This window comes from Ailuropoda melanoleuca, chromosome 3 (genome assembly GCF_002007445.2).
Source record: "Ailuropoda melanoleuca isolate Jingjing chromosome 3, ASM200744v2, whole genome shotgun sequence".
Classification (NCBI taxonomy): domain Eukaryota; kingdom Metazoa; phylum Chordata; class Mammalia; order Carnivora; family Ursidae; genus Ailuropoda; species Ailuropoda melanoleuca.
In genome coordinates, this window is record NC_048220.1 from 105006742 (window position 1) to 105029437 (window position 22696).

Here is a 22696-nt window from a genome sequence, read left to right on the forward strand (position 1 = left end):
TGCAGGATGCTAAGGGGAGGTTTGACAGGAGTGGGAAGGGAGGCTTGGGAGCAGAGTTAAGGGAGTACTAGGGATGGATACTTAAGGCAGAAAGAGAATTTATACACGGACTTTGTTTTAGGGAAGAGTATATACATCTGAGGTCCTGATGGAAGGCCAGAAACTGGTGCACAAAGGGGAGGAGAGAGGCCAAGGGGTGGGGGTGGGGGTGCAAATCCCTCCTTTAGAGCCACTAGAGAATTTAGGCAGGTGAGCTTCATGGTCAAGGACATGATCTCAAGATGCATATGTTGCAGACCTCAATGTATTATTGTAAAAATCCCAAGAAGTCTAGCTCAGATCTGGCATGTAATAAGAGTTCAGTAGATATGGTTGCCATTGTCATTATTATTAGAGGACAAAGCACAGAGGTGGAAGCAGAGAGCCCTGCAGGGTAGACCACTAATGCCTAGGAGAGGTTGGGCTGTGAGAGTCTGGTGGAGAAGACTGGGTGAGTCTGCTTCCTTTGGAAGAGCAGCCCCACAGTGGGATCCCTGTCTTGCTGCTATGGGGGAGGGCGTGGGGACAGGCAGCACAGAAGGCCAAGGTCACAGAGGGCCAGCTGCTGAACTTGGCTTAGAACCAGTAGCTCAAAGGATGGCTTGGAGATTCCTGAGCTGGGAGGTGGCAGGTGAGAGTGGTGTCCCAGGAAGCTGTCTGGACAGATAAGAGACAACATTGTCCTTTCTCATTCCAGCATTGGCATGCTCAGTCACCCCAGGTAGGTTACTTAATCTCTCTCTGATGCTGTTTTTTCAGCTGCAGGATGATTGGTGGGGTCTTAAAAAAAAACAAAAAAAAACAACTGGGTGGTTTTTCTCAATATAGAAATAATATATGCTCGTTGTACAAAAATTCAGACATTGTAGGTGTGTATTATGCAGAAATTGGAAAGTCTATATGATAACCAGCCCCTCCTCAAAGATAAGCACTCTAGAATACTATTTTGTGACTTGTTTGTTTTTTTTTTCACATAGCAACACCTGGGAGGTAATAACAAGGCATTACATAAAACTCTATCGTAATTCCTTCTGGGCTGCACAGTATTTTACTGTATGGCTAAACCATAATATATTCAACCAGTCCCTTTTTGAGAAAGACATACAGGGTCTTTTCAGTATGCTGCTATTATAAACAATGCTGCAGAGAATATCTTTATATACATATTTTTATCCTTGGGTGGATTATTCCGTAGGATATATTCCTAGATGTGTAATTGTGGACCAAAGGATAAACACATTTTATGTTTTGTTAGAAATTGCCTCCTTGCCCTATAAAAATGTTGTGCCTCTTTGTAACTTGTTGGTGAGGATCTTAAATTGATGATATGGTGGTGGAGCGCATTTGGAGAATTAGGGAGGTAGGCAGGTGTGGGACTGAACTCCTTTCCTAACTGTATGTAGGCAGGACTGACCCTTTTTCTCTGACCCCTTTTTGTCACAGAGTGACAAAACCCTGTGTGCCTGTGGTTGTCTTGCATAGATACCTAAAAGGCAAGTGCTGGAGTAATGTCCCCCAGGGAAAGCTCACCTGCTGTCGTTTCTCCGGCCAGGGGAGCTGACCACCCTTACACCCCTGGACCGAGAGAAGAAGGATACATACAGCCTTGTTGCCAAGGCAACGGATGGAGGTGGCCAATCATGCCAGGCAGACGTGATTCTCCATGTGGAGGATGTGAATGACAACGCCCCCCATTTCTTCCCCAGCCACTGTGCTGTGGCTGTCTTCGACAACACCACAGTTAAGACCCCTGTGGCTGTGGTGTTGGCCCGGGATCCTGACCAAGGTGAGGAGAAGGATTGGAGGCTATTCGCTCACAGGGTCACCTGGGGTGAGGGTTTGGTTCTTTGTGTGTTGATCTGGGATGCAGCAAGGACTCTGCCTCCTTCCTGAGTCTATGAACACTCACAAGAAGAAAATGTTTGCCCACAAACCACATACCTAAGTACTAGGTGACAAAAGATTTGGGTAATGTTTTGAGGCCGGTACAGGGCCTTTCAGCCTCATTGTTTCTCACTGGCTCTCAGGCCTGGAGCCCTTTCAATTCTGCCATTTACCCTCAAGGACGTTTTAAATACAAACATCTAATCTGAAACACACCAGTCAGAACTATTCAACTCCAATTAATTTGCCACAAGAAAGGAATTTTTGGCACAAACTCTACTAAGCCTATTAAGTTTCGATCCATTTTCTATACAATAAAGTGGCATCATTTTCAGTATTTTCCATTTGAATTTTAATGACATTATTTGCACTAGAGTTAATTCCTTTTCTTTAGAATTTATAAGGCAAATTAGGTATTTGTTCCATATTGTACCAATTATAACTTCTGCTACCATAAAGCATTTTTTGTGTGTGCATATATACGTGTATATATATTTATATATATATATACAGCACATATGTCCAATTTTCTTGAGTTTTAGCTTGGCATTGAAGGAGATGTGAGATCTTTGGAGGGATGTAGGGGTTCTAGAGAGGGCAAATAGAGCAGAGGCATCTAAGGCTATAAGGCCCTATAGTGCTAGTACTTGAACACTTCCAGGGACAGGAGGCTCCCTACTTCATAGGCAACTACTCACCTACCTTCCGTGGTACCTCCCTACTTCCTAGCAGCTCCCTACCGACCTTCTATGGTACCTCAGATAATTATCAAGTGCTACCTATTTTGAGCTGGCACCCATCAGTCCTGGTCCGGCCCTTTGTAGTCATATACATCTCCTAGACTTCCACCCACGACGGCCCTTCCAAGGCTGGGAGGTGGTGATTATCTGCTCCAGCCCCAAGCTTTCCTTTCTGGGTACAGGAGACCTAGTTTCTTCAATAACATGCTTCTACTCACACCTTCTTTTTAGGATACATCCCATGGCCTTGTACCAGTTTACCACTAATTCTTCAAAAGTGTTATTATTCTACTCCAAATATTCCACCCAGATATTCCAATGTCGCCTGACTAGAAGCTCCCTTTCTCTAGAAAAATTATGGTCTTTCCAGAAAAATGTATATATGGGGGAATTGCATGGTATGCACATTTAATTTATGTAAATTCCACTATTCTAATCGGCAGTTCCTGCCACCATTCCACCACAAGGGTGTGTATCTCCATGTCTATATGAGATGTGAGACCCTCAGCCTCAGGGCATGCATTCCTCCCACTGGGTGAGGATCTCACTGCTAAGCATACAGTACTGGTGTTCTTCATACACAATGGCCCCTACTGCCTCATCTCGTACACAACCAAAGAACATAACAGAACCTGAGCCAAGAACTTTCCATGGGTATGTGTGTTTCCCTAACTTTTTATTTTGACATAATTATAGACTCCTAGGAAGTTGCAAAAATAGTACTGAGAGGCCCCTGCACCGCTCAGCCAGCTTCCCCCAAGGGTGGCATTTTAGCTGTCGCAGGAAACTGGTACTGGGACATTACTGGTAACCGGACTATAAGCCTTATTCAGATTTCACTAGTTTTTATATGCACTCATTTGAATGTGTGCATGTGAGCACATGTCTGTGTGTATAGTTCTATTCAATTTTAACTCACATAGAGCGTCATGTAACCACCACCACCATCAAGATATAGAATTGTTCTATCACAACCAAGGAACTAACTTGCTATTGATAGTTTTGAACTCGCACAAGTTTCATTTTGTGAGCTGGCCTTGGACTCTACTCCCCACGTAAACATTTTCAGATAATTTTATAGGTTTGCAGATGCCCCAGCCCCAAGAACCTTTCTAGGAGGCCTTGAACCCCCTGGTGAAGAATCGCCCACCGAAAGATTCTCACTCTTAACACAGCCTGAGCATGTTAGCCTTTATGGGGACCCCAGGTCCTCCTGCGGCTAGAAAGTTCACTGCAGGTGGGGCCAGAGGAGAGTCTCTCAATATGAACCATGCCCTTGGTCTCCCCCACAGGTACCAATGCCCAGGTGGTTTACTCTCTGACGGACTCTGCTGAAGGCCATTTTTCCATTGAGGCCACCACAGGTGTGATTCGGCTGGAGAAGCCACTACGGGTCAGGCCACAGGAAGCACTGGAGCTCACTGTCCGTGCCTCTGACCTGGGAACCCCGATACCACTGTCCACTCTGGGCACAGTCACTGTCTCAGTGGTAGGCCTTGATGACTATCTGCCTGTGTTCCTGAACACTGAGCATAGTGTGCAGGTGCCCGAGGACGCCCAGCTTGGCACAGAGGTGCTGCGGCTGGCCACCCTCACTCGCCCCAGCACTGAGAAGACTGGCTACCGTGTGGTCAGCGGGAATGAGCAGGGGAGGTTCCGCCTGGATGCCCGCACAGGTGAGCCAGTGCCTGAGGCAGCCCCACCCCCTACATGCACCTGCACACACAGGGTCTTGGGGAACACTGACTTCTTCACATATGGGGTGTGTGTACCCCATGCAGACCCTCCCAGGGCAAAACCCTTTGGTTCGTTCTTTACGCTGTATCTCTCCAGGTCCCAAGTCCCTCTTCCATCATAGGGCCAGCTTATGTGGGGAACCCCTTTATTCCTTCACATCCCCACCCAGGATGTTTGGCAATGCACTCTCCTCTTGCAGTTTGTAGTTTCATGGTCCCAGCTCAGGCCCAGCCCCTGCAGGCTGAGGCCACTCTCTGTCCTTGGCTGACGAAGCACTTGCTGGAATCTGGGGCATAAGCTCCCCAGGGCAGGGCTACCTGCTTCCCTCCTACAGCCCTCCCCAATTATCCCAGCACCCCTGATTCTCCCCTTATTCTCATGAAGAGAACTAGGAAACGGTCTCTTCTTTCCTCCTAGCCACAGAAGAGTCTAAGTCAGACTCACAGAACCTCGTGGAAGGGCCTCAGAGGCTGCCCAGGTCAGATTCCTCCCCAAAGCACCCTTGCAATCATACTCTCTACCTCCTAGAGCAGCTGTCTTATCGTCAAGCAGTATTTTTTAATGGTTGTACTATGGAGACTCTAAACATATAAAAAAAATAGAGAGGACAGTGTCATGAACCCTATGTTCCCATCACCCAGCTTCTGTAATTGTCAACATGTGCCCGTCTGATTTCACATTTGCCCTTCGCCACCACCCCCACGCATACATATTGCATTTGGTTGACAGGCAGTATTTTAAGTTAATTTCTAACATTTTCCTCTCCCTTTCTATTCCCCCCACACACACCTAACTAATGAAACTTGGGTTATGTGTCAGGCAGAATTTTTTCTATTTTGGATTGACTAGTAGCTTTATTCTTTTTGATGTCATATATCTCTCTAGCCCCTATATTTCTTATAAATGACATTTGGATTAAAGACCTTGATCAGGTTCAAGCTTAATTTCATGGCAACAGTGCTTCATGGATGATGCTGGGTTGTAGTTGGCACTCTGTTGGGAGGCATATAAAAACTGATAGGTTTTCCTGAGGTTAAGATTGACAACGGGCTTGCATGTTGTCAGCCTGAGCCATCCGTTATAGAGTTCTTCATCAGCTGTCCTTCTAATGGTTTTAGCAACCTTAGATGATTATTTCCTAGATACATTATTTCATTAGGGGCGGCAAAATGGCGATCTTCTGATTTTATCATTCCTCATTTATTTACTAAGTGAAACTCTTTCATAAAGAAAAGTTTTCTACAATTAAATATTTGGTTATCCAGGAACAGCATGATAAATCCTTATTCTTTTCCAAATTTCAGAAAAATAAATCTATGCCCTAGCAGTTCACTCAACAATTTTGGATATTATAAAACTCTTTATAATCTAAGTTTTGTCGTTTACTAGCTGGGTGAACTTGGGCAGGTCACTTACCTGTTGGGAGCATCAGTTGACTCACCTAGAAAATATGAACCACAGTTGTTCCTACTCTACAGAATTATTATTGATCTACACGAGAAAGATTTAATATTATAGATTTAAATGAGACTTCAACGAAATATTATAGAAATAAATGAGGGAAACACTACTGTTGAGATGGCAATAATGAAAATGAGAGGAGATGGAGGGGGAGGGGTGGGGAAGGTAATGGGGAAACAAAACAAAGAGGGTGATGTAAAAGATGAAGGATAAGATGATGGAGGGGATGAAAGAGATGATGGAGGACATGGTGGAGATGATGGAGATGGTAGAGGAGAAAATGGAAGCGATTATGGAGGAGATCTGTCTGTCCCAACCCTGTTGAGCTGCCTCTCCTGGGGTTTGGCTCAAGACCCCTCAGATCTCTGCCTTTGCAGTCCCAAATGCTTCATTGCTCCCATCATCTCTTGTTTCCTCAGGGATCCTGTATGTCAACAAGAGCCTGGACTTTGAGACAAGCCCCAAGTTCTTCCTATCCATAGAATGCAGCCGGAAAGGCTCTTCCTCTCTCAGTGACATGACCACAATCGTGGTCAACATCACTGATGTCAATGAACACCGACCCAGATTCCTTCAGGATCTGTACAGCACAAGGGTCTTAGAGAATGCCATCGTAGGTGACGTCGTGCTCACAGTAAGGACCCACAACTTTGCCCTTTGGGGGGCATGGACTTGGATGGGTTTTTATCCCCCCCCCATGTCTACAAGCATGAGTTAGTTTATCAATTTATACACAATACACTTTACTCTGACTTGCAGCCACTTGGCCAAACTGTTTCTCATGACAGAGGGTCTCAGGGCTATGTTTGATAAGGTCTAGATCAGGTATTGATAGAACGGGGCATAGGAGAGACCCCAGAGGACTGCCGGAAGCTCCAAGGTCTGGGAAGGGCCTGGAGTATTAGTGTTTGTGTAGGGGGAGAAGCACCAAATAACACCTCTTTGCATTTAAACATGTAATTGCTCCCCACTACATAGAGTGAAAACAAACTCTGTATGCCCATATTCAAGGTTCTCTATGACCCCTCTTTATTCTGCCTTCTGGTCTTATCCCCTTCTACTCTCTGACATGCATCCTATGCTCCAACCACACAGGAAGTTGTGACTTTCTTTAAACAGTCTCTGCACTTTCACACAGTCTGGGTTCAAGCCTGGAATATTGGCTCCATTCCCAGAAGCCCTCCTTATCCTTCTGAGGCTTATGAATGCTTTGCTAATCTTCCCAGGTAGAATTTACCACCTCGTTCTCTGTGCTCTCATAAGGCTGATCATACTTTGCCCCAAATTAGAATTACCAATAAAATTAGACATTAAACTTCCTGTGTGCGTATTCATTTTGGCACATCCCTCACCTACTACTTCAGGACCTAGCACCCTGCCAGTATGAGTGAATGAGTAAATGAATGAACTATGGCATGCTGAAATCTATACTGGGATAGAAAATGAAGACATTCCTTTGGTAGGGATGACTGTGGTCCAGGGACTGCCCGCCCAGTGGGAGTCATTGGAGTGGGGACATAGCTGTCCCCTTACACTCCTAGGGGCCAATATTCCTTTCTGGTCCCTCTTGCCCTCAATTAACAACTACCCTCCCTCTGCTGCAGGTGTCAGCGACTGATGAAGATGGACCTGCAAATAGTGCCATCACCTACAGCCTGATAGGAGGGAACCAGCTCGGGCACTTCTCTGTCCACCCCAAGAAGGGGGAGCTACAGGTGGCCAAGGCCCTGGATTGGGAACAGGTGAGTCATGTGGGAGGGGCCCAATCTAAGCTTATCAGAGCAGAGATATGGCCCTGATGCAGTTCCAGAGGATGAACTGTGGTCAACACCCCATGCTGACTTCTCCAGACTTGTACTCAGTGTCCCACACTTGTTTTCCCTGTGTGGTCTCTGTGGTCTGTGAGGCCAGAGGCAGGAGAGGACTAAGTGACCCTTAACCTTGACTGGAGGAGCTCAGGCTAGCTGCTTACTATTGACCAGGAATCATTAGATCATTATAGTAAATTATCATTTATTGAGCACAGGCTCTGTGCCAGGAACTTTGCTAAGTCCTTTGTATACATTATGCCATTTGGTACTTAAAATAATCCTAATGGGTGGGTCCTGATATCCTCACAGATGTTTAGTCACCTTCCCAAGTTCTCACAGGTGGTAAGCGGTGGAACTGGAAATCAAACCTATTTCTTCCTGACTCCAAAACCTGGACCCTAAAATAGCATGGGTGGGTAATGGAGTCAGGCATAGGGGAGTGTCTCCATCTTATTTTTCTGAAAACATTAGTTGGGGCAGAACTGAGGGGTCTTATTGCTAACTCTCCACTGCCATCTTGCTATAGACTCCTACCTATTCCCTGAGGCTCCGAGCCACAGACAACGGGCGGCCTCCACTGCATGAGGACACAGACATTGCTATCCAAGTGGTTGATGTCAATGATAACCCACCGAGATTCTTCCAGCTCAACTACAGCACCTCTGTCCAGGTACACTTGAGCTTCCAAAGACATCCTGAAGCCTTCCTCCCTTCGTTTCCCTCCTAGTGGATGGTGCTCACCACTGCTATCAGTCTACCCAAACAGTGGATGTGACTTTGCCACTGATATCCCTAATGGCAACACAGCCTGCTAAAGGGGACTATGAATTACGGAATTAAAAATAATCAGGCACTGTGCTAGGCACTTCCACATCCATTACCTCATTTGCGACTCACCCAGCTACATGAAGCAGGTAGTACAGTAGTCCCCCCTTATCTGTGGTTTTGCTTTCTGTGGTTTCAGTCAGGCTGACCCCTCATCAACCACATTGCAGAAACTGATGTTCCCTCTCTAACATATCATCACAAGGTAGCCTAATGTACGTCACACATTCTGTGTGCCTATGTCACTCATCTCACTTCATCTCACCACATAGGCATCTTATCATCTGCACATCATCACAAGAAGAATGGGGGAGTACAGATATTTTGAGAAAGGGAGATCACACTCACATAACTATTATTATAGTATATTGTTATAATTTTCTATTTTATCATTAGTTATTGCTGTTAATCTCTTACTGTGAGTAATTGACAAATTAAACTTTATCATAGAGATGTATGTATAGAAAACTCAGTATAAATGTGATACTATTCATGGTTTCAGGCATCCACTGGGAGTCTTAGAACATATCACTGTGGATAAGTGGGCCTACTCTGCCCACTTTACAGATTTTTAAAAATGGAGGTACAGAAATGTACCATACCTAGGGGCGCCTGGGTGGCTCAGTCGTTAAGCGTCTGCCTTCGGCTCAGGGCGTGATCCCGGCATTCTGGGACCGAGCCCCACTTAAGGTCCTCCGCTGGAGGCCTGCTTCTTCTTCTCCCACTCCCCCTGCTTGTGTTCCCTCTCTCGCTGGCTGTCTCTCTCTCTGTCAAATAAATAAATAAAATCTTTAAAAAAAAAAAAAAAGAAATGTACCATAGCTAAAATGTGGCAAACTTGGGATTTAAACCCAGATGATTTTCCAGATCCCTGAGCTATTTCCATCATACCAATGGTTTACAAATGGGATCTGGAGATTGCTGAGGGATTCAATAGGAATTGTGACCATAAGATGTGAGAGAGTTAAGGAAGAGGATAGGAAAGGAGAATCCTGGGTCCTGCCATGTATCAGCCAGAGTCACTCCACTTTTACTTCTTTGTATATTATGAGTATTAGTTACTTAGGATTCTTTGACTGCCAATAACAGATTATCTGACTAAAATGTCATTAAATAATAAGGGTTTATTATTTCATATAACAAAAGGTGTGATGGTATTAAGTTCTATTCCAGAACTGGTTATTTCGGCAGAAAAACAGTATCACAGCTTTGGGCTAGCTTCTCTGAAATTCCCCCATCTTCATTCTCATGGTTACAAATGACTGCTGCAGCTCCAGCATCATATCCTTGTCTAACCATCTTCAAAGGCAAACAGAAAAGGACTCCCCTCCCCCACCCCAGCCCCAGGATCTGTTTTTATTAAAGAAGAAAGCTTCTCAGAACCCTCACTGGTTGACTTCTCCAGTGATCAGAACCAGATTACATGATCACCATTAAACCAAAAACTGGCACAGGGAATCAGATTTTATAACTGACTTAGACCAATTATAACCCATCTCTCTCCTTTTTTTTTTTTTTGAGAGGGAGAGGGAGAGAGCATGAGTGGGGAGGGGCAGAGGGAGAGAGAGAATCTTAAGCAGCCTCCATGCCCAGTGAGCAGAGACTGAGGCAGGGCTCAATCTCACAACCCTGAGATCATGACCTGAGCTGAAATCAAGAGTTGGACACTTAACCACCTTGAGCCTCCCAGGTGCCCCAGTCCATCTCTTCTTAATAAGGGCATATCTTTTCTGAGGATATTGCTACCCCACACCTGAACAAAAGTCGGGTTTTGTAAGAAAGGAAGGGAGGAATGTCTGTTGGATAGGCAACCATTAGTTTCTGTCCATAAGATTCTGTTTGTAGATAAAATTTTGTTGCAAAAAAGACGGTTAACAGCCATTTTGTTATAGATACTTAATTCCCACGCTATAGAACAGAGACTTGAACAGTACCCAGGGAATCAATTTTTCTTGAATGCTTACTCATTTTTAATTTTTTTCATTGAGTTGTGTGTTCCATTGGTCTTCTTAGCAGGAAACCATTTACAGGTGTTCAGTTGACCCTATGAATCACAAAAGTTCCACATAGATCCCAGGCACTAACTAATTTATACACAAGAATTATCAGCTATGTGACCTTGGGAAGTCACCTTCTATAGCATAAAGGGACTCTAAGGACCCTTCAGCCTTAATGGGCTTTGTTTCTAAGACCCAGCACTGCCCTCAGGAAGCTTCTGATTTAGACTGGCAAAGCCAACAACTAATTCACAGGCTGGCAGAATGAATGAATGATAGCTCGAAGTTCAGACATAGCCTGAGAGCAGCCAGAGTGCTGAGGACTCATCATAGATAAGGGGATCCAGAAAGATGCGAAAGGAAAGACTGGAGCTCATTTTGCTCTTTGATTTCCTGGCACACTCTGTCTCAGGAGAATTCACCCATTGGCAGTAAAGTTCTGCAGCTGATCCTGAGTGACCCGGACTCCCCAGAGAATGGTCCCCCCTACTCATTCCGAATCACCAACGGGAATGATGGCTCTGCCTTCCGAGTGACCCCTGATGGATGGCTAGTGACCACTGTGGGCCTAAGCAGGAGAGTCCAGGAATGGTATCAGCTTCAGATCAAGGTAAGAGCTGGGTTGGGCCACTGCTGGTAACCACGGGGACAGTAATGTGCTGGCGAAAGCACTACCAGTGCTTGTATTATTAGGACAAAATGTACAGAGCTCTTCCTAGGTGCTGGGGACTGGGCTAAGTGCATCACATGCATTACTGTATTAAACCCTCACAACATGCTTTAGGGAGGGGCAGTTAGCACCCCCACTTTAGAGATGTGGTAACTGAGGCACAGGGAGGTTGAGTGCCTGGCTTAAAGTAATACTACCAATAAGTGGTAGAGGTGGGTTGCTTCAGACCAAATACTCTGACCCTGGAGCCTAACCTCTGAATTCCTATACAGCTTCTGGGCAGAACAATATCCTCACCCTGGCTCTAACTCCTTGAGTTTGGCCAGAACAGCTCTCTGAACCTCACAGGAACTGGTGTGTGGTCCAAAATGGAGAAGATATATACATGTTTAGGGGTCGTGGTGGTATTGCAAAGGGTGGAGTGAGAATAGCCAAAGGTAAGTGGTCAAGATGGTATTTAAACATTTGTTCTTCATTTCATTGTTTCAAAATCCCTTTCCTAAATCTCAAGTCCTAGTGGACCCTGTTATTCTGTGAACTTCTCTGGGCTCAGGATGATATATCTATTCATTCATCCAGCTAGCCAGTCAGTGATTTGCTAAGTCTTTCAACAAATATTGAGCACCCATCCTGTGCCAGGCCCTATGCTCGCTGCTAGTCATATAGCAAGGGGAAGTGAGGGGATGATCCCTGTCTATGTGGGCTTTTGATTCTAGTCATGGAGATAAACAATAAGCAGATGAAGAAAGAAAGCAATGAGAGGCTCATAAGGCACAAGGGAGACATATTCAGAGTGTGGCTGCCATCATGAGGAAGGGACATTTGAGCTAGGACCTGAGGAGCCAGCCGTGTGAAAAACACAGGAGAATGTCACAAGCAGGAACAAGATAAGCCAACATCTTGAGTTGGGAAGGAGCTTGAAGTGGACTGAGATGGGGCCAATGTGGTCATCATAGTGATCTTAATAGGAATAAAGCTGAAGAGATGGGTTGGGTGGATCATGGAGGCCTCATAGCTTGGGTGACCATACTACTTGAGGTCTACACTGCGTCGCACTTGAGAGGGAGAGAAGCACTAAAAAAAGTTTGGTGATCACCAAGCCACAACAGGATCAATCGGTGAAAATCAAGACTGATCTGGGCAAACCAGGATGTACAGCCATCCTAATTATAAGCCTTGCTAAAACTTTTAGTATTACTTCCAATTCCAGCTGGAGAGAGTGGTGCAGAAACCTTGAGCTGATAATGAAGATGCAAGAAGTGGACAGACTAGGGACAAGCTCTGCATGGAAATAACCAGGAGTCGGTGATAGACTGGATATGGGGAGAGAGAGAAGAATCAGGGGTGATTCCCAGGTTCCGGACTCTAGTGAAGACTGGGCGGTAGAGCCATTGCTGAGGCTGGAAGGATGGTGAGGTGGGGAAAGGACACGTTTATGGGGTAAAATGAAGACTCCATTTCACACATGTCACCTCTTAGGTGCCCATGAGACATCGACATGAAGGTGTCCAGTAGGTAGTTGGGAATGGGAGTCTGCAGCTCAGGGGACAGGTGTGGGCTAACACAGAGGGTTCTCAAAGCTAAGAGTATGGACATGATTGCCTAGGAAATGATGAACTCTGTCTCCTGACCCAGACATAACTATCGGCATCACCCTCTCTTGCATTTGGCTTGTATTTCTGCTTTTGTTCACTGGGAGGCACTAGAGGCCAGCAAAGAAACGGACTATGGCCACAGGCTCAGATTCTGCTCTGGCCTTACCTGATGTATGACCTTAAGCTAGTTACTTGACCTCTGAGCCTCAGTGATAGCTTTTGTAAAATGGGAGACTTTGTGGTATCTATCTCATAATAAAGGTTAGGGTTAGGGTTAGGGTTGATATGATATCTCGTATCATGCATCAGAAGCATTAGAAGTGACCAGGCATACAGTCTGCACTCAGTGGATGCCAGCTATACGTTATACTCAGCAGCAGTATTAATTACTGTTGTTGCTATTGCTATCCCACCTTTGTTACGCACAAATCCCAGCACTAGGTGTAATTTCACAACTTGTTCACTCACTCAAAGCACTACAATACACGTGAACAAGGTATTAAGGTATTAAGGGAACAAGGTATTAAGGGAAAGTTGTGGGGACCCCTGGTGACAGCTGTGAAAGTGATAAAGTCACCGAAGAAAACTTCGTCCTTGCTAATCTGGACAGAAAGTTGCAGGGACGCTTGGCAAAATATGAAAGGAAAAGGCATTTTTTATTTACATTCTTTTCCTTGCTTAACTGAGGTCATAGCATGGCCTTGTTAAAACCTTCCGTGGCTTTTCATGGCTCTGACATAAAACCCGACCTTGTGCTCCTCAGCCCATCAGTGACGGGGCGGCCTCCCTTGTGCCCCACTCTGGCCCTCAGCCTTGCCCACTCACTCCAGCAGCCGTGGCCCTTCTGCCCCATCGAGCTCACCACGTTCTTTCTACTCTGGGGCTTGACACTTGCTGTTCCCTTTGTCACCTCCGCTCCTCACCTCTTCTCATCCCTTAGGACTCAGTTCAAGTGTCACCTCATCCTCAAGTGTCATGATTTCCCTCCTACCTGATCTGAGTTAGGACCCTTTCACTCTTCAGATCTCTGTCCTATGCTCCTTTACAGCACTTTATCCATGTCTGACATTCTCTTGTTTATTTAGTAATGTACTGATGGTCTCTTTTCTCCTGATCACAGCAGAGGGCCTGGCCTGTAGAAAGCACTAAGTACTTGTTGGCTAGCCTGAGGAAGAAATGCACACCCTGACCCCAATCACACAGTAAAGGGGGATCCCAAAGACAACCTCCTTAGGCTGACAGGGACCACAAAGAATGCATACTGGAATCATGAAGAGACATTTGATGACTCACTTAAAGAAAGAGACAGAATGAGGTACATTGGAGAGGAAGGAGGTGTGAGTGTGAGTGGCTGGAGAGATTTAGGAAAAGGCTCAGAGAGCTGTCAAGATGAGGAAATGGAGTTAAGTTTTACTGTGTGGTATGGAATATAACTGCCTCCACAAGACCATCAGTGCTTTGGAGTTATTGTTCTCTTTTTCGATTGTGATGTCTCAAGCAGAGAAACGTGGCTGCCCCAGGAGGCCCGGACTCGTTTGGGCCACAGACAGCTGCAGTCCTGTGGTAATGACAGTGCTTGTTTTGCCCACAGGTGTCAGACAGTGGCATCCCTCCCCTCTCGTCTTCAACGTCTGTCAGAGTGCATGTCACGGAGCAGAGCCACTACCCACCCTCTGCCCTCCCGCTGGAGATCTTCATCACCATCGGGGAGGAGGAGTTCCAGGGTGGTATGGTGGGCAAAATCCATGCCACAGACCGAGACCCACAGGACACGCTGACCTACGGCCTGGCACAAGAGGACACCCTGGCCAGGCACTTCTCAGTGGGTGCACCTGATGGCAAGATTATCGCCACCCAGGGCTTGCCTCGTGGCCGCTATGCATTCAACGTCACAGTTAGTGATGGGACCTTCACCGCCACTGCTGGGGTCCACGTCCATGTGTGGCATGTGGGGCGAGAGGCTCTGCAGCAGGCCATGTGGATGGGCTTCCACCACCTCACCCCGGAGGAGCTGGTGAGCGACCACTGGAGGAACCTGCAGAGGTTCCTCAGCAACAAACTGGACATCAAACGAGCTAACATCCACCTGGCCAGCCTTCAGCCAGCAGAGGCCACAGCTGGGGTAGATGTGCTCCTGGTCTTTGAGGGGCATTCTGGAACCTTCTACAAGCTCCAGGAGCTGGCATCCATCATCACTCATTCAGCCAAGGAGATGGAGCACTCGGTGGGAATTCAGATGAGGTCAGCCATGCCTGTGGTGCCCTGCCAGGGCCCCAGCTGCCAGGGTCAAATGTGCCAAGAGACGGTGCACCTGGACCCCAGGGTGGGGCCCACATACAGCACAGCCAGGCTCAGCATCCTGACCCCAAGGCACCGCCTGGAGAGGAGCTGCTCCTGCAATGGTGAGGAAAGGGCTTCCCCAAGACAATCAGCACTGTAGGGCTCAGCCAGACTGACTGTAGGGATGGAGATCCCAGGGAGGCCCTATGAGGTAGTTACAGGGGAGTTTTAGCAGGGCTAAAGGCCACAGGCCACCACGGGATAGGTAGAGGCCTCACAAAATCTAGTCATGGAATAGCACCCTACTCCTGGCCACTTTCTGGAGCTCCAAAAATAACAGTAAGGATACAAGAGGCAGTTAGCATGATGACTGAAACCCCAGAGTCCGGCATCAGACTTCCTGGGTTTAAATCCCAGCTCTGCCACTTGCTAGCCAAGTGACCTGGGAAAATTATCTAGCCTCTCCATGTCTTTGGACTGTTATAGGGATTAAATGAGTGTTAAATATCAAGGGCTTGCTTAGAAAAGTGCCTGATACAAAGAGAGGAAGCGGTCACTAACATGAGTTACTAATAGTACTACTATTATTACTATAGCCATGTGGCTATAACCTCAAGACTTAGCTCAGATTTTAACTCCAGCTCCATCTCTTACTAGTTGTGTAACCTTGGGTTGGTTATTAAATCCTCTGAGCTGTAGATTCTCATCTATAAAGTAATGAAAATATTATCATCTGCCTTCTGGAGTTGGTTTGGGGAGTAAATTACTTAATGGATATAAAAGCACTTCACCTTTGTCTGGCCCATAAGGACCTGTCCGTGATGGCTGTCATTCACATGGTAGCAGTCATTGCTAGGACTCTGCCATGTGCCAGGCATTATATATGTTACCTAAACTGATTGTCGCCAACACCGTACGAAGCAGGGTTATTAGTTCCAACTACAGTTGAAACTGAGGGATGGGGATTCTTTTGGTTAACCTGAAACTGCACAGGCTCCAGTGAAGGGCTGGTTATCTAAATACCTGTGTGTCCCACGCTAAAGTCTGAGCTCTTCGCTGCACTCCATAGGGAGTCAGTTTCTTCCTGCAGATTCACCCCAACAACCCTGGCATCAAGAATCCATACCCCGGACCAGCTCAGGAGCATTGGCAAAAGGAAAATGACATTGTCTCCAGTTCATCATCACCGCCTGCCTGGCCTGGCCTACCCTTTATGGGTTCCCCCTGTTTGCATTAGGGAAATTCTTTCTCTAAAGATTTGTGGACTTTCTCCAGGTCCCACTGTATTTAGGTTGGGTGAGTTGCTCTTGGTGTGTGTGTGTTTATGGGGCGGGGGGTGGGAGTGTTTCCCTTCAGTGTCTCTTGCTCCGGAGTTGCCCACAAGGAAAGCTGTGATGGCTGAAGATTCTCTCTTGGTCACCTGGCAAAAGACAGCAGAGGGTCTAAAATCCATGTTTGTGCCACATCATCTGGGGAGTGTGGTTTTAAAGAGACTTGCTCCTGGGTGTCACCTCCAGAGTGTATTATTTAGAAGGTCTTGGAGGAGGCCTAGAATTGGCATTTTTTATGAAGTTTTTATTTTAATCCCAGTATTATAGCATACAGTGTTGTATTAGTTTCAGGTATACAATATAGCGATTCAACAATTCTGTACATCACTCCGTGCTCATCACAATAAGTGTACTCTTAATCCCCTTCATCTATTTCACCCGTCCCCCATCCACTCCCCTCTGGTAACCATCAGTTTGTTCTCTATAGTTGACAGTCTGTTTCTTGGTCTCTCTCCCTCTCCCTCTCTCTCACTCTTTGTCTCCTTGGAATTGGCATTTTTTAACCAGCACCTCAGGCAATTCTGAAGCAGGTGGTCCAAGGGCTGCATTTTGAGAAATACTAGAGAGGCTGGCTCTCCAATCACCAGAATCACTTGGAGAGGGTTTTATTGTTTTTAAAAACATTTTGGTGAAATACAGCATGCGGAAAGGCCCATGTGCCATAGTGTACAGCTCAACTAGTTTTCACAAACCAAATACACCCGTGTAACTGGCACCTACACCAAGGGTCACAACATGACCAGCTTCTCAGGAGCTCCCCTGGGTCTCACTTCCAGTTGCTACACCCACTGCAGGGAGATTTTTAAAACGCAGATTCTCATGTACCTCCAGAACTACTGAGTCATACTCTCAGAGGGTAGAGCCTGGCATTCTGTATCTTAAAATTCTCTCCAGCTGATATTCAGCCAGGTCTGGGAATTCCTAGATGATCCAGATCATCTTCAATATCCCATCCAGTGATGACCTACTACAATGGAATTGCCCCCAGAAGAGAATTTTAGATCTAAGGTAGGACAGACTCTTAGGATCTTGAAATCCCATGTGCCTTGGGCTTCTTGGCTCTTCCTTCTCTTCTTGGCTTTTGTTCCCTCTCTTCAACAGTCTGGGCTATCTGGGGCCTATACAGCTCCTCCTCTTGCCTTACCACTGATAAGCTTATCCACATTGAGGTTTTAGGGATTTAACAACTGAACTCACTTCTGGGGAGGGTAGTGCTTAATACATATAACACAGCATTTCCCAAGGCGGGCCTGCAGAAGGCTATTTCCTAGGGCTTGGAAGAGGTGGTCCACATAAGAGGGTCCCGTGGCCAAGTAAGCTGGAGAACGTCAAGTTGAAGCGGAGCCTCCTGACTCTGCAACTATGCTCTAGCAGTTGCTACAGGGGGTGCACATGAGGGACTTCACAGAACTTTGCACCCCCTTTTTTTTTTAAAGATTTTATTTATTTATTTGACACAGAGAGAGACAGCCAGCAAGAGAGGGAACACAAGCAGGGGGAGTGGGAGGAAGAAGCAGGCTTCCAGCGGAGGAGCCTGACGTGGGGCTCAAACCCAGAATGCCGGGATCACACCCTGAGCCGAAGGCAGACGCTTAACGACTGAGCCACTCAGGCGCCCCTGCACCCCCTTCTTGATCACAGTGACTCTCGACCTCTCAGCAGCGCTTTACCTGGTTATGTGCTTCTCACACGGTTACACTCCAAAGGATGAAGGGAGATCTTGAGGCAAATGACCTTTGTGGTATTCTTGAAATCACACATATATGCAGAATCCTCTCCAATTCTGCCTCCTTCTTCCCCCCAGTGATGTCAGAAATAACACAGAAACTATGTAGGATAGAAATTTTGATTTCCACACATTTCATTGGTAACATTTCTGGCTTGATTCTTGCTTTCTTAATGGTTTGAGCTCATAGTTCTGACTCAAGCTGGGACCCAAGCGAAGGGTCTCTGGGGCCAAAAGAAGGTGTGCAGGGTGATGGCCTCTGTCTGGCTGCATGACCCCAGACAGGTAACCCCCTCCCCCCACTGCCCGCCAAGAAGCCTCACTTCTTCATCTATAAAATGTGAGCAAGTCACCCAAGGATTGAACGAGACAAAATCAGTTCAAGGACTCTGTGGGGACCTCTTCATGTGGAGCTGACATCTCTGGTTGCTTCTACAGGTACTGCCACAAGATTCAGCGGACGAAGCTTTGGGCGGTACAGTCTTCCAGAGGCAGAGAACTGGCATATCCGTTTCCGCCTGAAAACACTCCAATCACAGGCTATTCTCCTGTTCAGCAATGAGACAGTGTATGTCTCCCTGAAGGTAAGGCACTGCCAGCCTGAGAGATTTCATGTGGGCATGCCAGGCTAGGGAGGTGTGGACAGCCTGAGGAACAGCCATGAAACCCAATTTCTAGCAAAGAAAACCCTGCATGGTTTTCAGGGATGCTGTGTGTGACTATGGGGTTAAGACACAAGACACAAGACTTCCCAGTTGTGATGGCCCAAGCCCCCCACCCGGAGATATACAGCCAAAGACAACCAGTTGGGCTGCTCTGTGGGAGGAGAGAGAGCCTAAAGACAGAGGGAGAAATGGGAGGCCACCTAGTCATGGTGGGTTTGTTTTTTGTTTTGTTTTATTACCTTTTTGTGTGTGTGTGTGGATGTGAATCTTTTTTTTTTATATAATAATATTTTTTTATTATGTTAGTCACCATACAGTACATCCCTGGTTTTTGATGTAAAGTTCCATGATTCATTAGTTGCGTATAACACCCAGTGCACCATGCAATACGTGCCCTCCTTACTACCCATCTTCAGCCTATCCCATGACACATCTCCAAAAGCAAGAGAAACAAAAGAAAAAATGAACCTGTGGGACTTCATCAAGATAAAAAGCTTCTGCACTGCCAAGGAAACAGTCAAAAAAACTAAGAGACAGCCCACGGAATGGGAGANGAATGGGAGAATATATTTGCAAAGGACACCACAGATAAAAGACTGGTATCCAAGATCTACAAAGAACTTCTCAAACTCAATACACAAGAAACAAACAAACAGATCATAAAATGGGCAGAAGATATGAACAGACACTTTTCCAATGAAGACATACAAATGGCTAACAGACACATGAAAAAATGTTCAAAATCATTAGCCATCAGGGAAATTCAAATCAAAACCACACTGAGATACCACCTTACGCCAGTTAGAATGGCAAAAATAGACAAGGCAAGAAACAACAATTGTTGGAGAGGATGTGGAGAAAGGGGATCCCTCCTACATTGTTGGTGGGAATGCAAGTTGGTACAGCCACTCTGGAAAACAGTGTGGAGGTCCCTTAAAAAGTTAAAAATTGAGCTACCCTATGACCCAGCCATTGCACTACTGGGTATTTATCCCAAAGATACATACGTAGTGAAGAGAAGAACCATATGTACCCCAATGTTCATAGCAGCATTGTCCACAATAGCTAAATCATGGAAGGAGCCGAGATGCCCTTCAACAGATGACTGGATTAAGAAGCTGTGGTCCATATATACAATGGAATATTACCCAGCTATGAAAAGAACGATTTCTCAACATTTGCTGCAACATGGATGGCACTGGAGGAGATAATGCTAAGTGAAATAAGTCAAGCAGAGAAAGACAATTATCATATGGTTTCTCTCATCTATGGAACATAAGAACTAGGAAGATCAGTAGGAGAAGAAAGGGATAAAGAAAGGGGGGGTAATCAGAAGGGGGAATGAAGCATGAGAGACTATGGACTGTGAGGGGGAATGGGATTGCCTGCCTGATTTTAACACCTCCAACACAAGAGCCAGTCTCCCATTCTGACAAAGAACAAGCAGACTTTGGCAGTTAGTTAGAAATTAATTATGCAATAAATATTTATTGAGCATCTGCAAAGTGACGGGCACTGTTCTAGGTGCTTGGGTCTCATCAGTGAATAAGACGAAAATCCCTCTTAGAGCTTTCACCCTACAGGGGAAGACTGACAATAAACATAAACATAATAACTCAGAAATTATAGTTTGTCTAAATGTGATAAGTGCTTTGGCTTAAGAAAAAGATTAAGGGGGATCAGGACTGTGGGAAGTTGCAATTTTAAGTAAGGTGATCAGGGAAGGCTTCACTGAGTTGGCAACTGAACCATACTATGAAGGGGGTAAGGAAATGAGCTAGGTAGACATCTGGAGGAACAGCATTCTAAAGAGGGAATAGCAATGCAAAAACCTTTGGTAGGAGAATGCTTTGCATGTTTAAGGAAAAGCCCAGATGTGTGTATGCCCTGAGTAAAGTAAGCAAGGGAGACAGTAGTAGTAGGAGTTGGGGTCAGAGATACAATGGGATGAGGGAATAGCAAGTTCTCATAGGCCATTGAAGGACTTTGGCTTTTATTCTGAGCAAAATGGAGGGCATGAGAAGGTTTGAGCAGAGAACCGACATGATGTAACATATTAAAAAGGGTCATCATGGCTCCTGTGTTGATGAACAACTTTAGAGAAACAAGGATAAAAGCAGAGACCCAGCCAGGAGGCTACTGCGATAATTCAGGTGAGAGATGGTGGTGGTCTAGATCAGGGTAATGAGTGAACTGGGAAGAAGAGCTGAGATTCTAGATAGATTTTTGAAGGTAAAACCAACAGGATTTCCTGATGAATTGAATGAGGGCTGGGAGAGAAAGCAAGGAGTAAGATTTGGGCCTCAGTAATTAGAAGGAATGGAGTTGCTGCCAACAGACCTGGGGAAGGATATGGGTAGAGGAGGTTTGGGGGAAGATCAGAAGTTCAGTTTTGGAGATTAAGTTTGAGATGCCTATTAGACTTCCAAGTGGAGCTGGATAAACAAGTCTAGTGTCTGTGAGAAAGGTCTGGGATAGAGATGAAAATCTGGGAGCCTTCAGCATATACTTAGTATGGAAAGCCATAAAACTGGATGAAATCAACAAGGAGTGTAGATTGAAAAAAGAGATCAAGGATTCATCCTTGTGACACTCCAAATCGAGATGTCTCGGGGAAAAGAAAGATACAACAAAGGAGACTAAAAAGGTGCAACAACTGATGTTGGAGGAAAACCAAGAGTATTGTATCCAGGAAGCTGAATGAAGAACATGTATCATGAAGGAAGGAGTGACCAGCTGATAAAGTGCTACTGAGAGGTCAAGTGAGATGGGAAGTGATATTAATCATTGGACATGGCAACATGGAGGTCACTAAATACCCTGGCACCAGTGGTTTCAGTATCATGGTGGGTGGGGGGGTGGAATTTTGCTGCAAAGAGGGAGCAAAGAAAGAAGGTGATCTCTGGTGGGAGAAGTGGGTTCAAGACAACTTTTTTAAAGATTAGAGCCTTAACAGCATGTTTGTGTGATGACTGGAATGGTAGAGAATGAACAAACAAAGATGTAGGGAAGAGAAAGGAGTGTCAATGGAAGCTTGTCCTTGAGGAGGTAAGGGTGTGGGGCCGAGTGCATGAATGGAAAGACTGGCTTCCACCAAGGTGGACAGATGTAATGGTAAGAGTGCCTGCAAGTCCCCACCTCATTGCTGAGAGCAAGGATGAGGAGGAGAGCATCAGGGGTCCGAGGAGAGAGAAGTTGTGAAAACAGTCAAGTGGGAGAGTAAACCAAGGAAGAGAGCACCATAATTAGGCACCACGAAGGCTCATTTGAAACTTGCAGCCATGAAATTAAAGGGAGATCGATAACCAAGGCTGCATGTTTTCCTCCAGCTATGTTCCGCTCAGCAATGCTCACATACAGTAGGGGGAAAGTTGGATTTTACCAGATTTGTGGGTTTGTCAAGTGAGTTCTTTCAAGTAAGAGAGGACAGGAGTTTGGCTATGGAATTTAAGCTGGATGAGGAGAGGGGTGAGAACCTCATAGAGGTTGAGAGACAATGAGGAGATGGTGCGACCAATGGATTTGTGGTACCAGCTAAGTGAAAGGAGTGATTTTAAGGACAATGTTTTGAGTCTACATACTGTAGTAACAGTAAGTTTCCTTTTAAGTAAATAACTGTATAGGTAGTGTTCAACCAGGGCAAAATTGGGAAGGTGATGTACAAATGGCTAACTTCTGTAAAACATTGGATTGGATTTCCAATTTCACCAGAGAAAGCTCTACGCAACCCAGAGAGACCATAGTTGTCCTACCTCTTGGGGCGAAGTAAACTAAAGTGATTTAACCTAGTGGTTCTTAGACTTCTTGATTTCCAGACTTTTCACACTCTTAAATAATTGAAAATCATAGGGAGGTTTTGTTAATGTGGGTTAGAGCTATCAATATTTTCAGTATTAGAAATTAAAACTGAGAAATGTTAAAATCTTTATTAATTC

The 22696-nt window shown here is 45.7% G+C and overlaps 1 protein-coding gene across 1 annotated transcript in view; it reads left to right on the top strand.

The window, feature by feature from the left end:
• FAT2 (FAT atypical cadherin 2) overlaps positions 1–22696 on the top strand; it is a 77754-nt gene that overhangs the window by 48296 nt on the left and 6762 nt on the right. The window contains exons 13-20 of the mRNA XM_002920750.4: positions 1592–1825; positions 3956–4339; positions 6281–6495; positions 7466–7603; positions 8199–8342; positions 10907–11104; positions 14351–15161; positions 18535–18680. Of these exons, the coding sequence (XP_002920796.1) occupies positions 1592–1825; positions 3956–4339; positions 6281–6495; positions 7466–7603; positions 8199–8342; positions 10907–11104; positions 14351–15161; positions 18535–18680 (2270 nt within the window). The remainder of the gene's footprint in view (positions 1–1591; positions 1826–3955; positions 4340–6280; positions 6496–7465; positions 7604–8198; positions 8343–10906; positions 11105–14350; positions 15162–18534; positions 18681–22696) is intronic.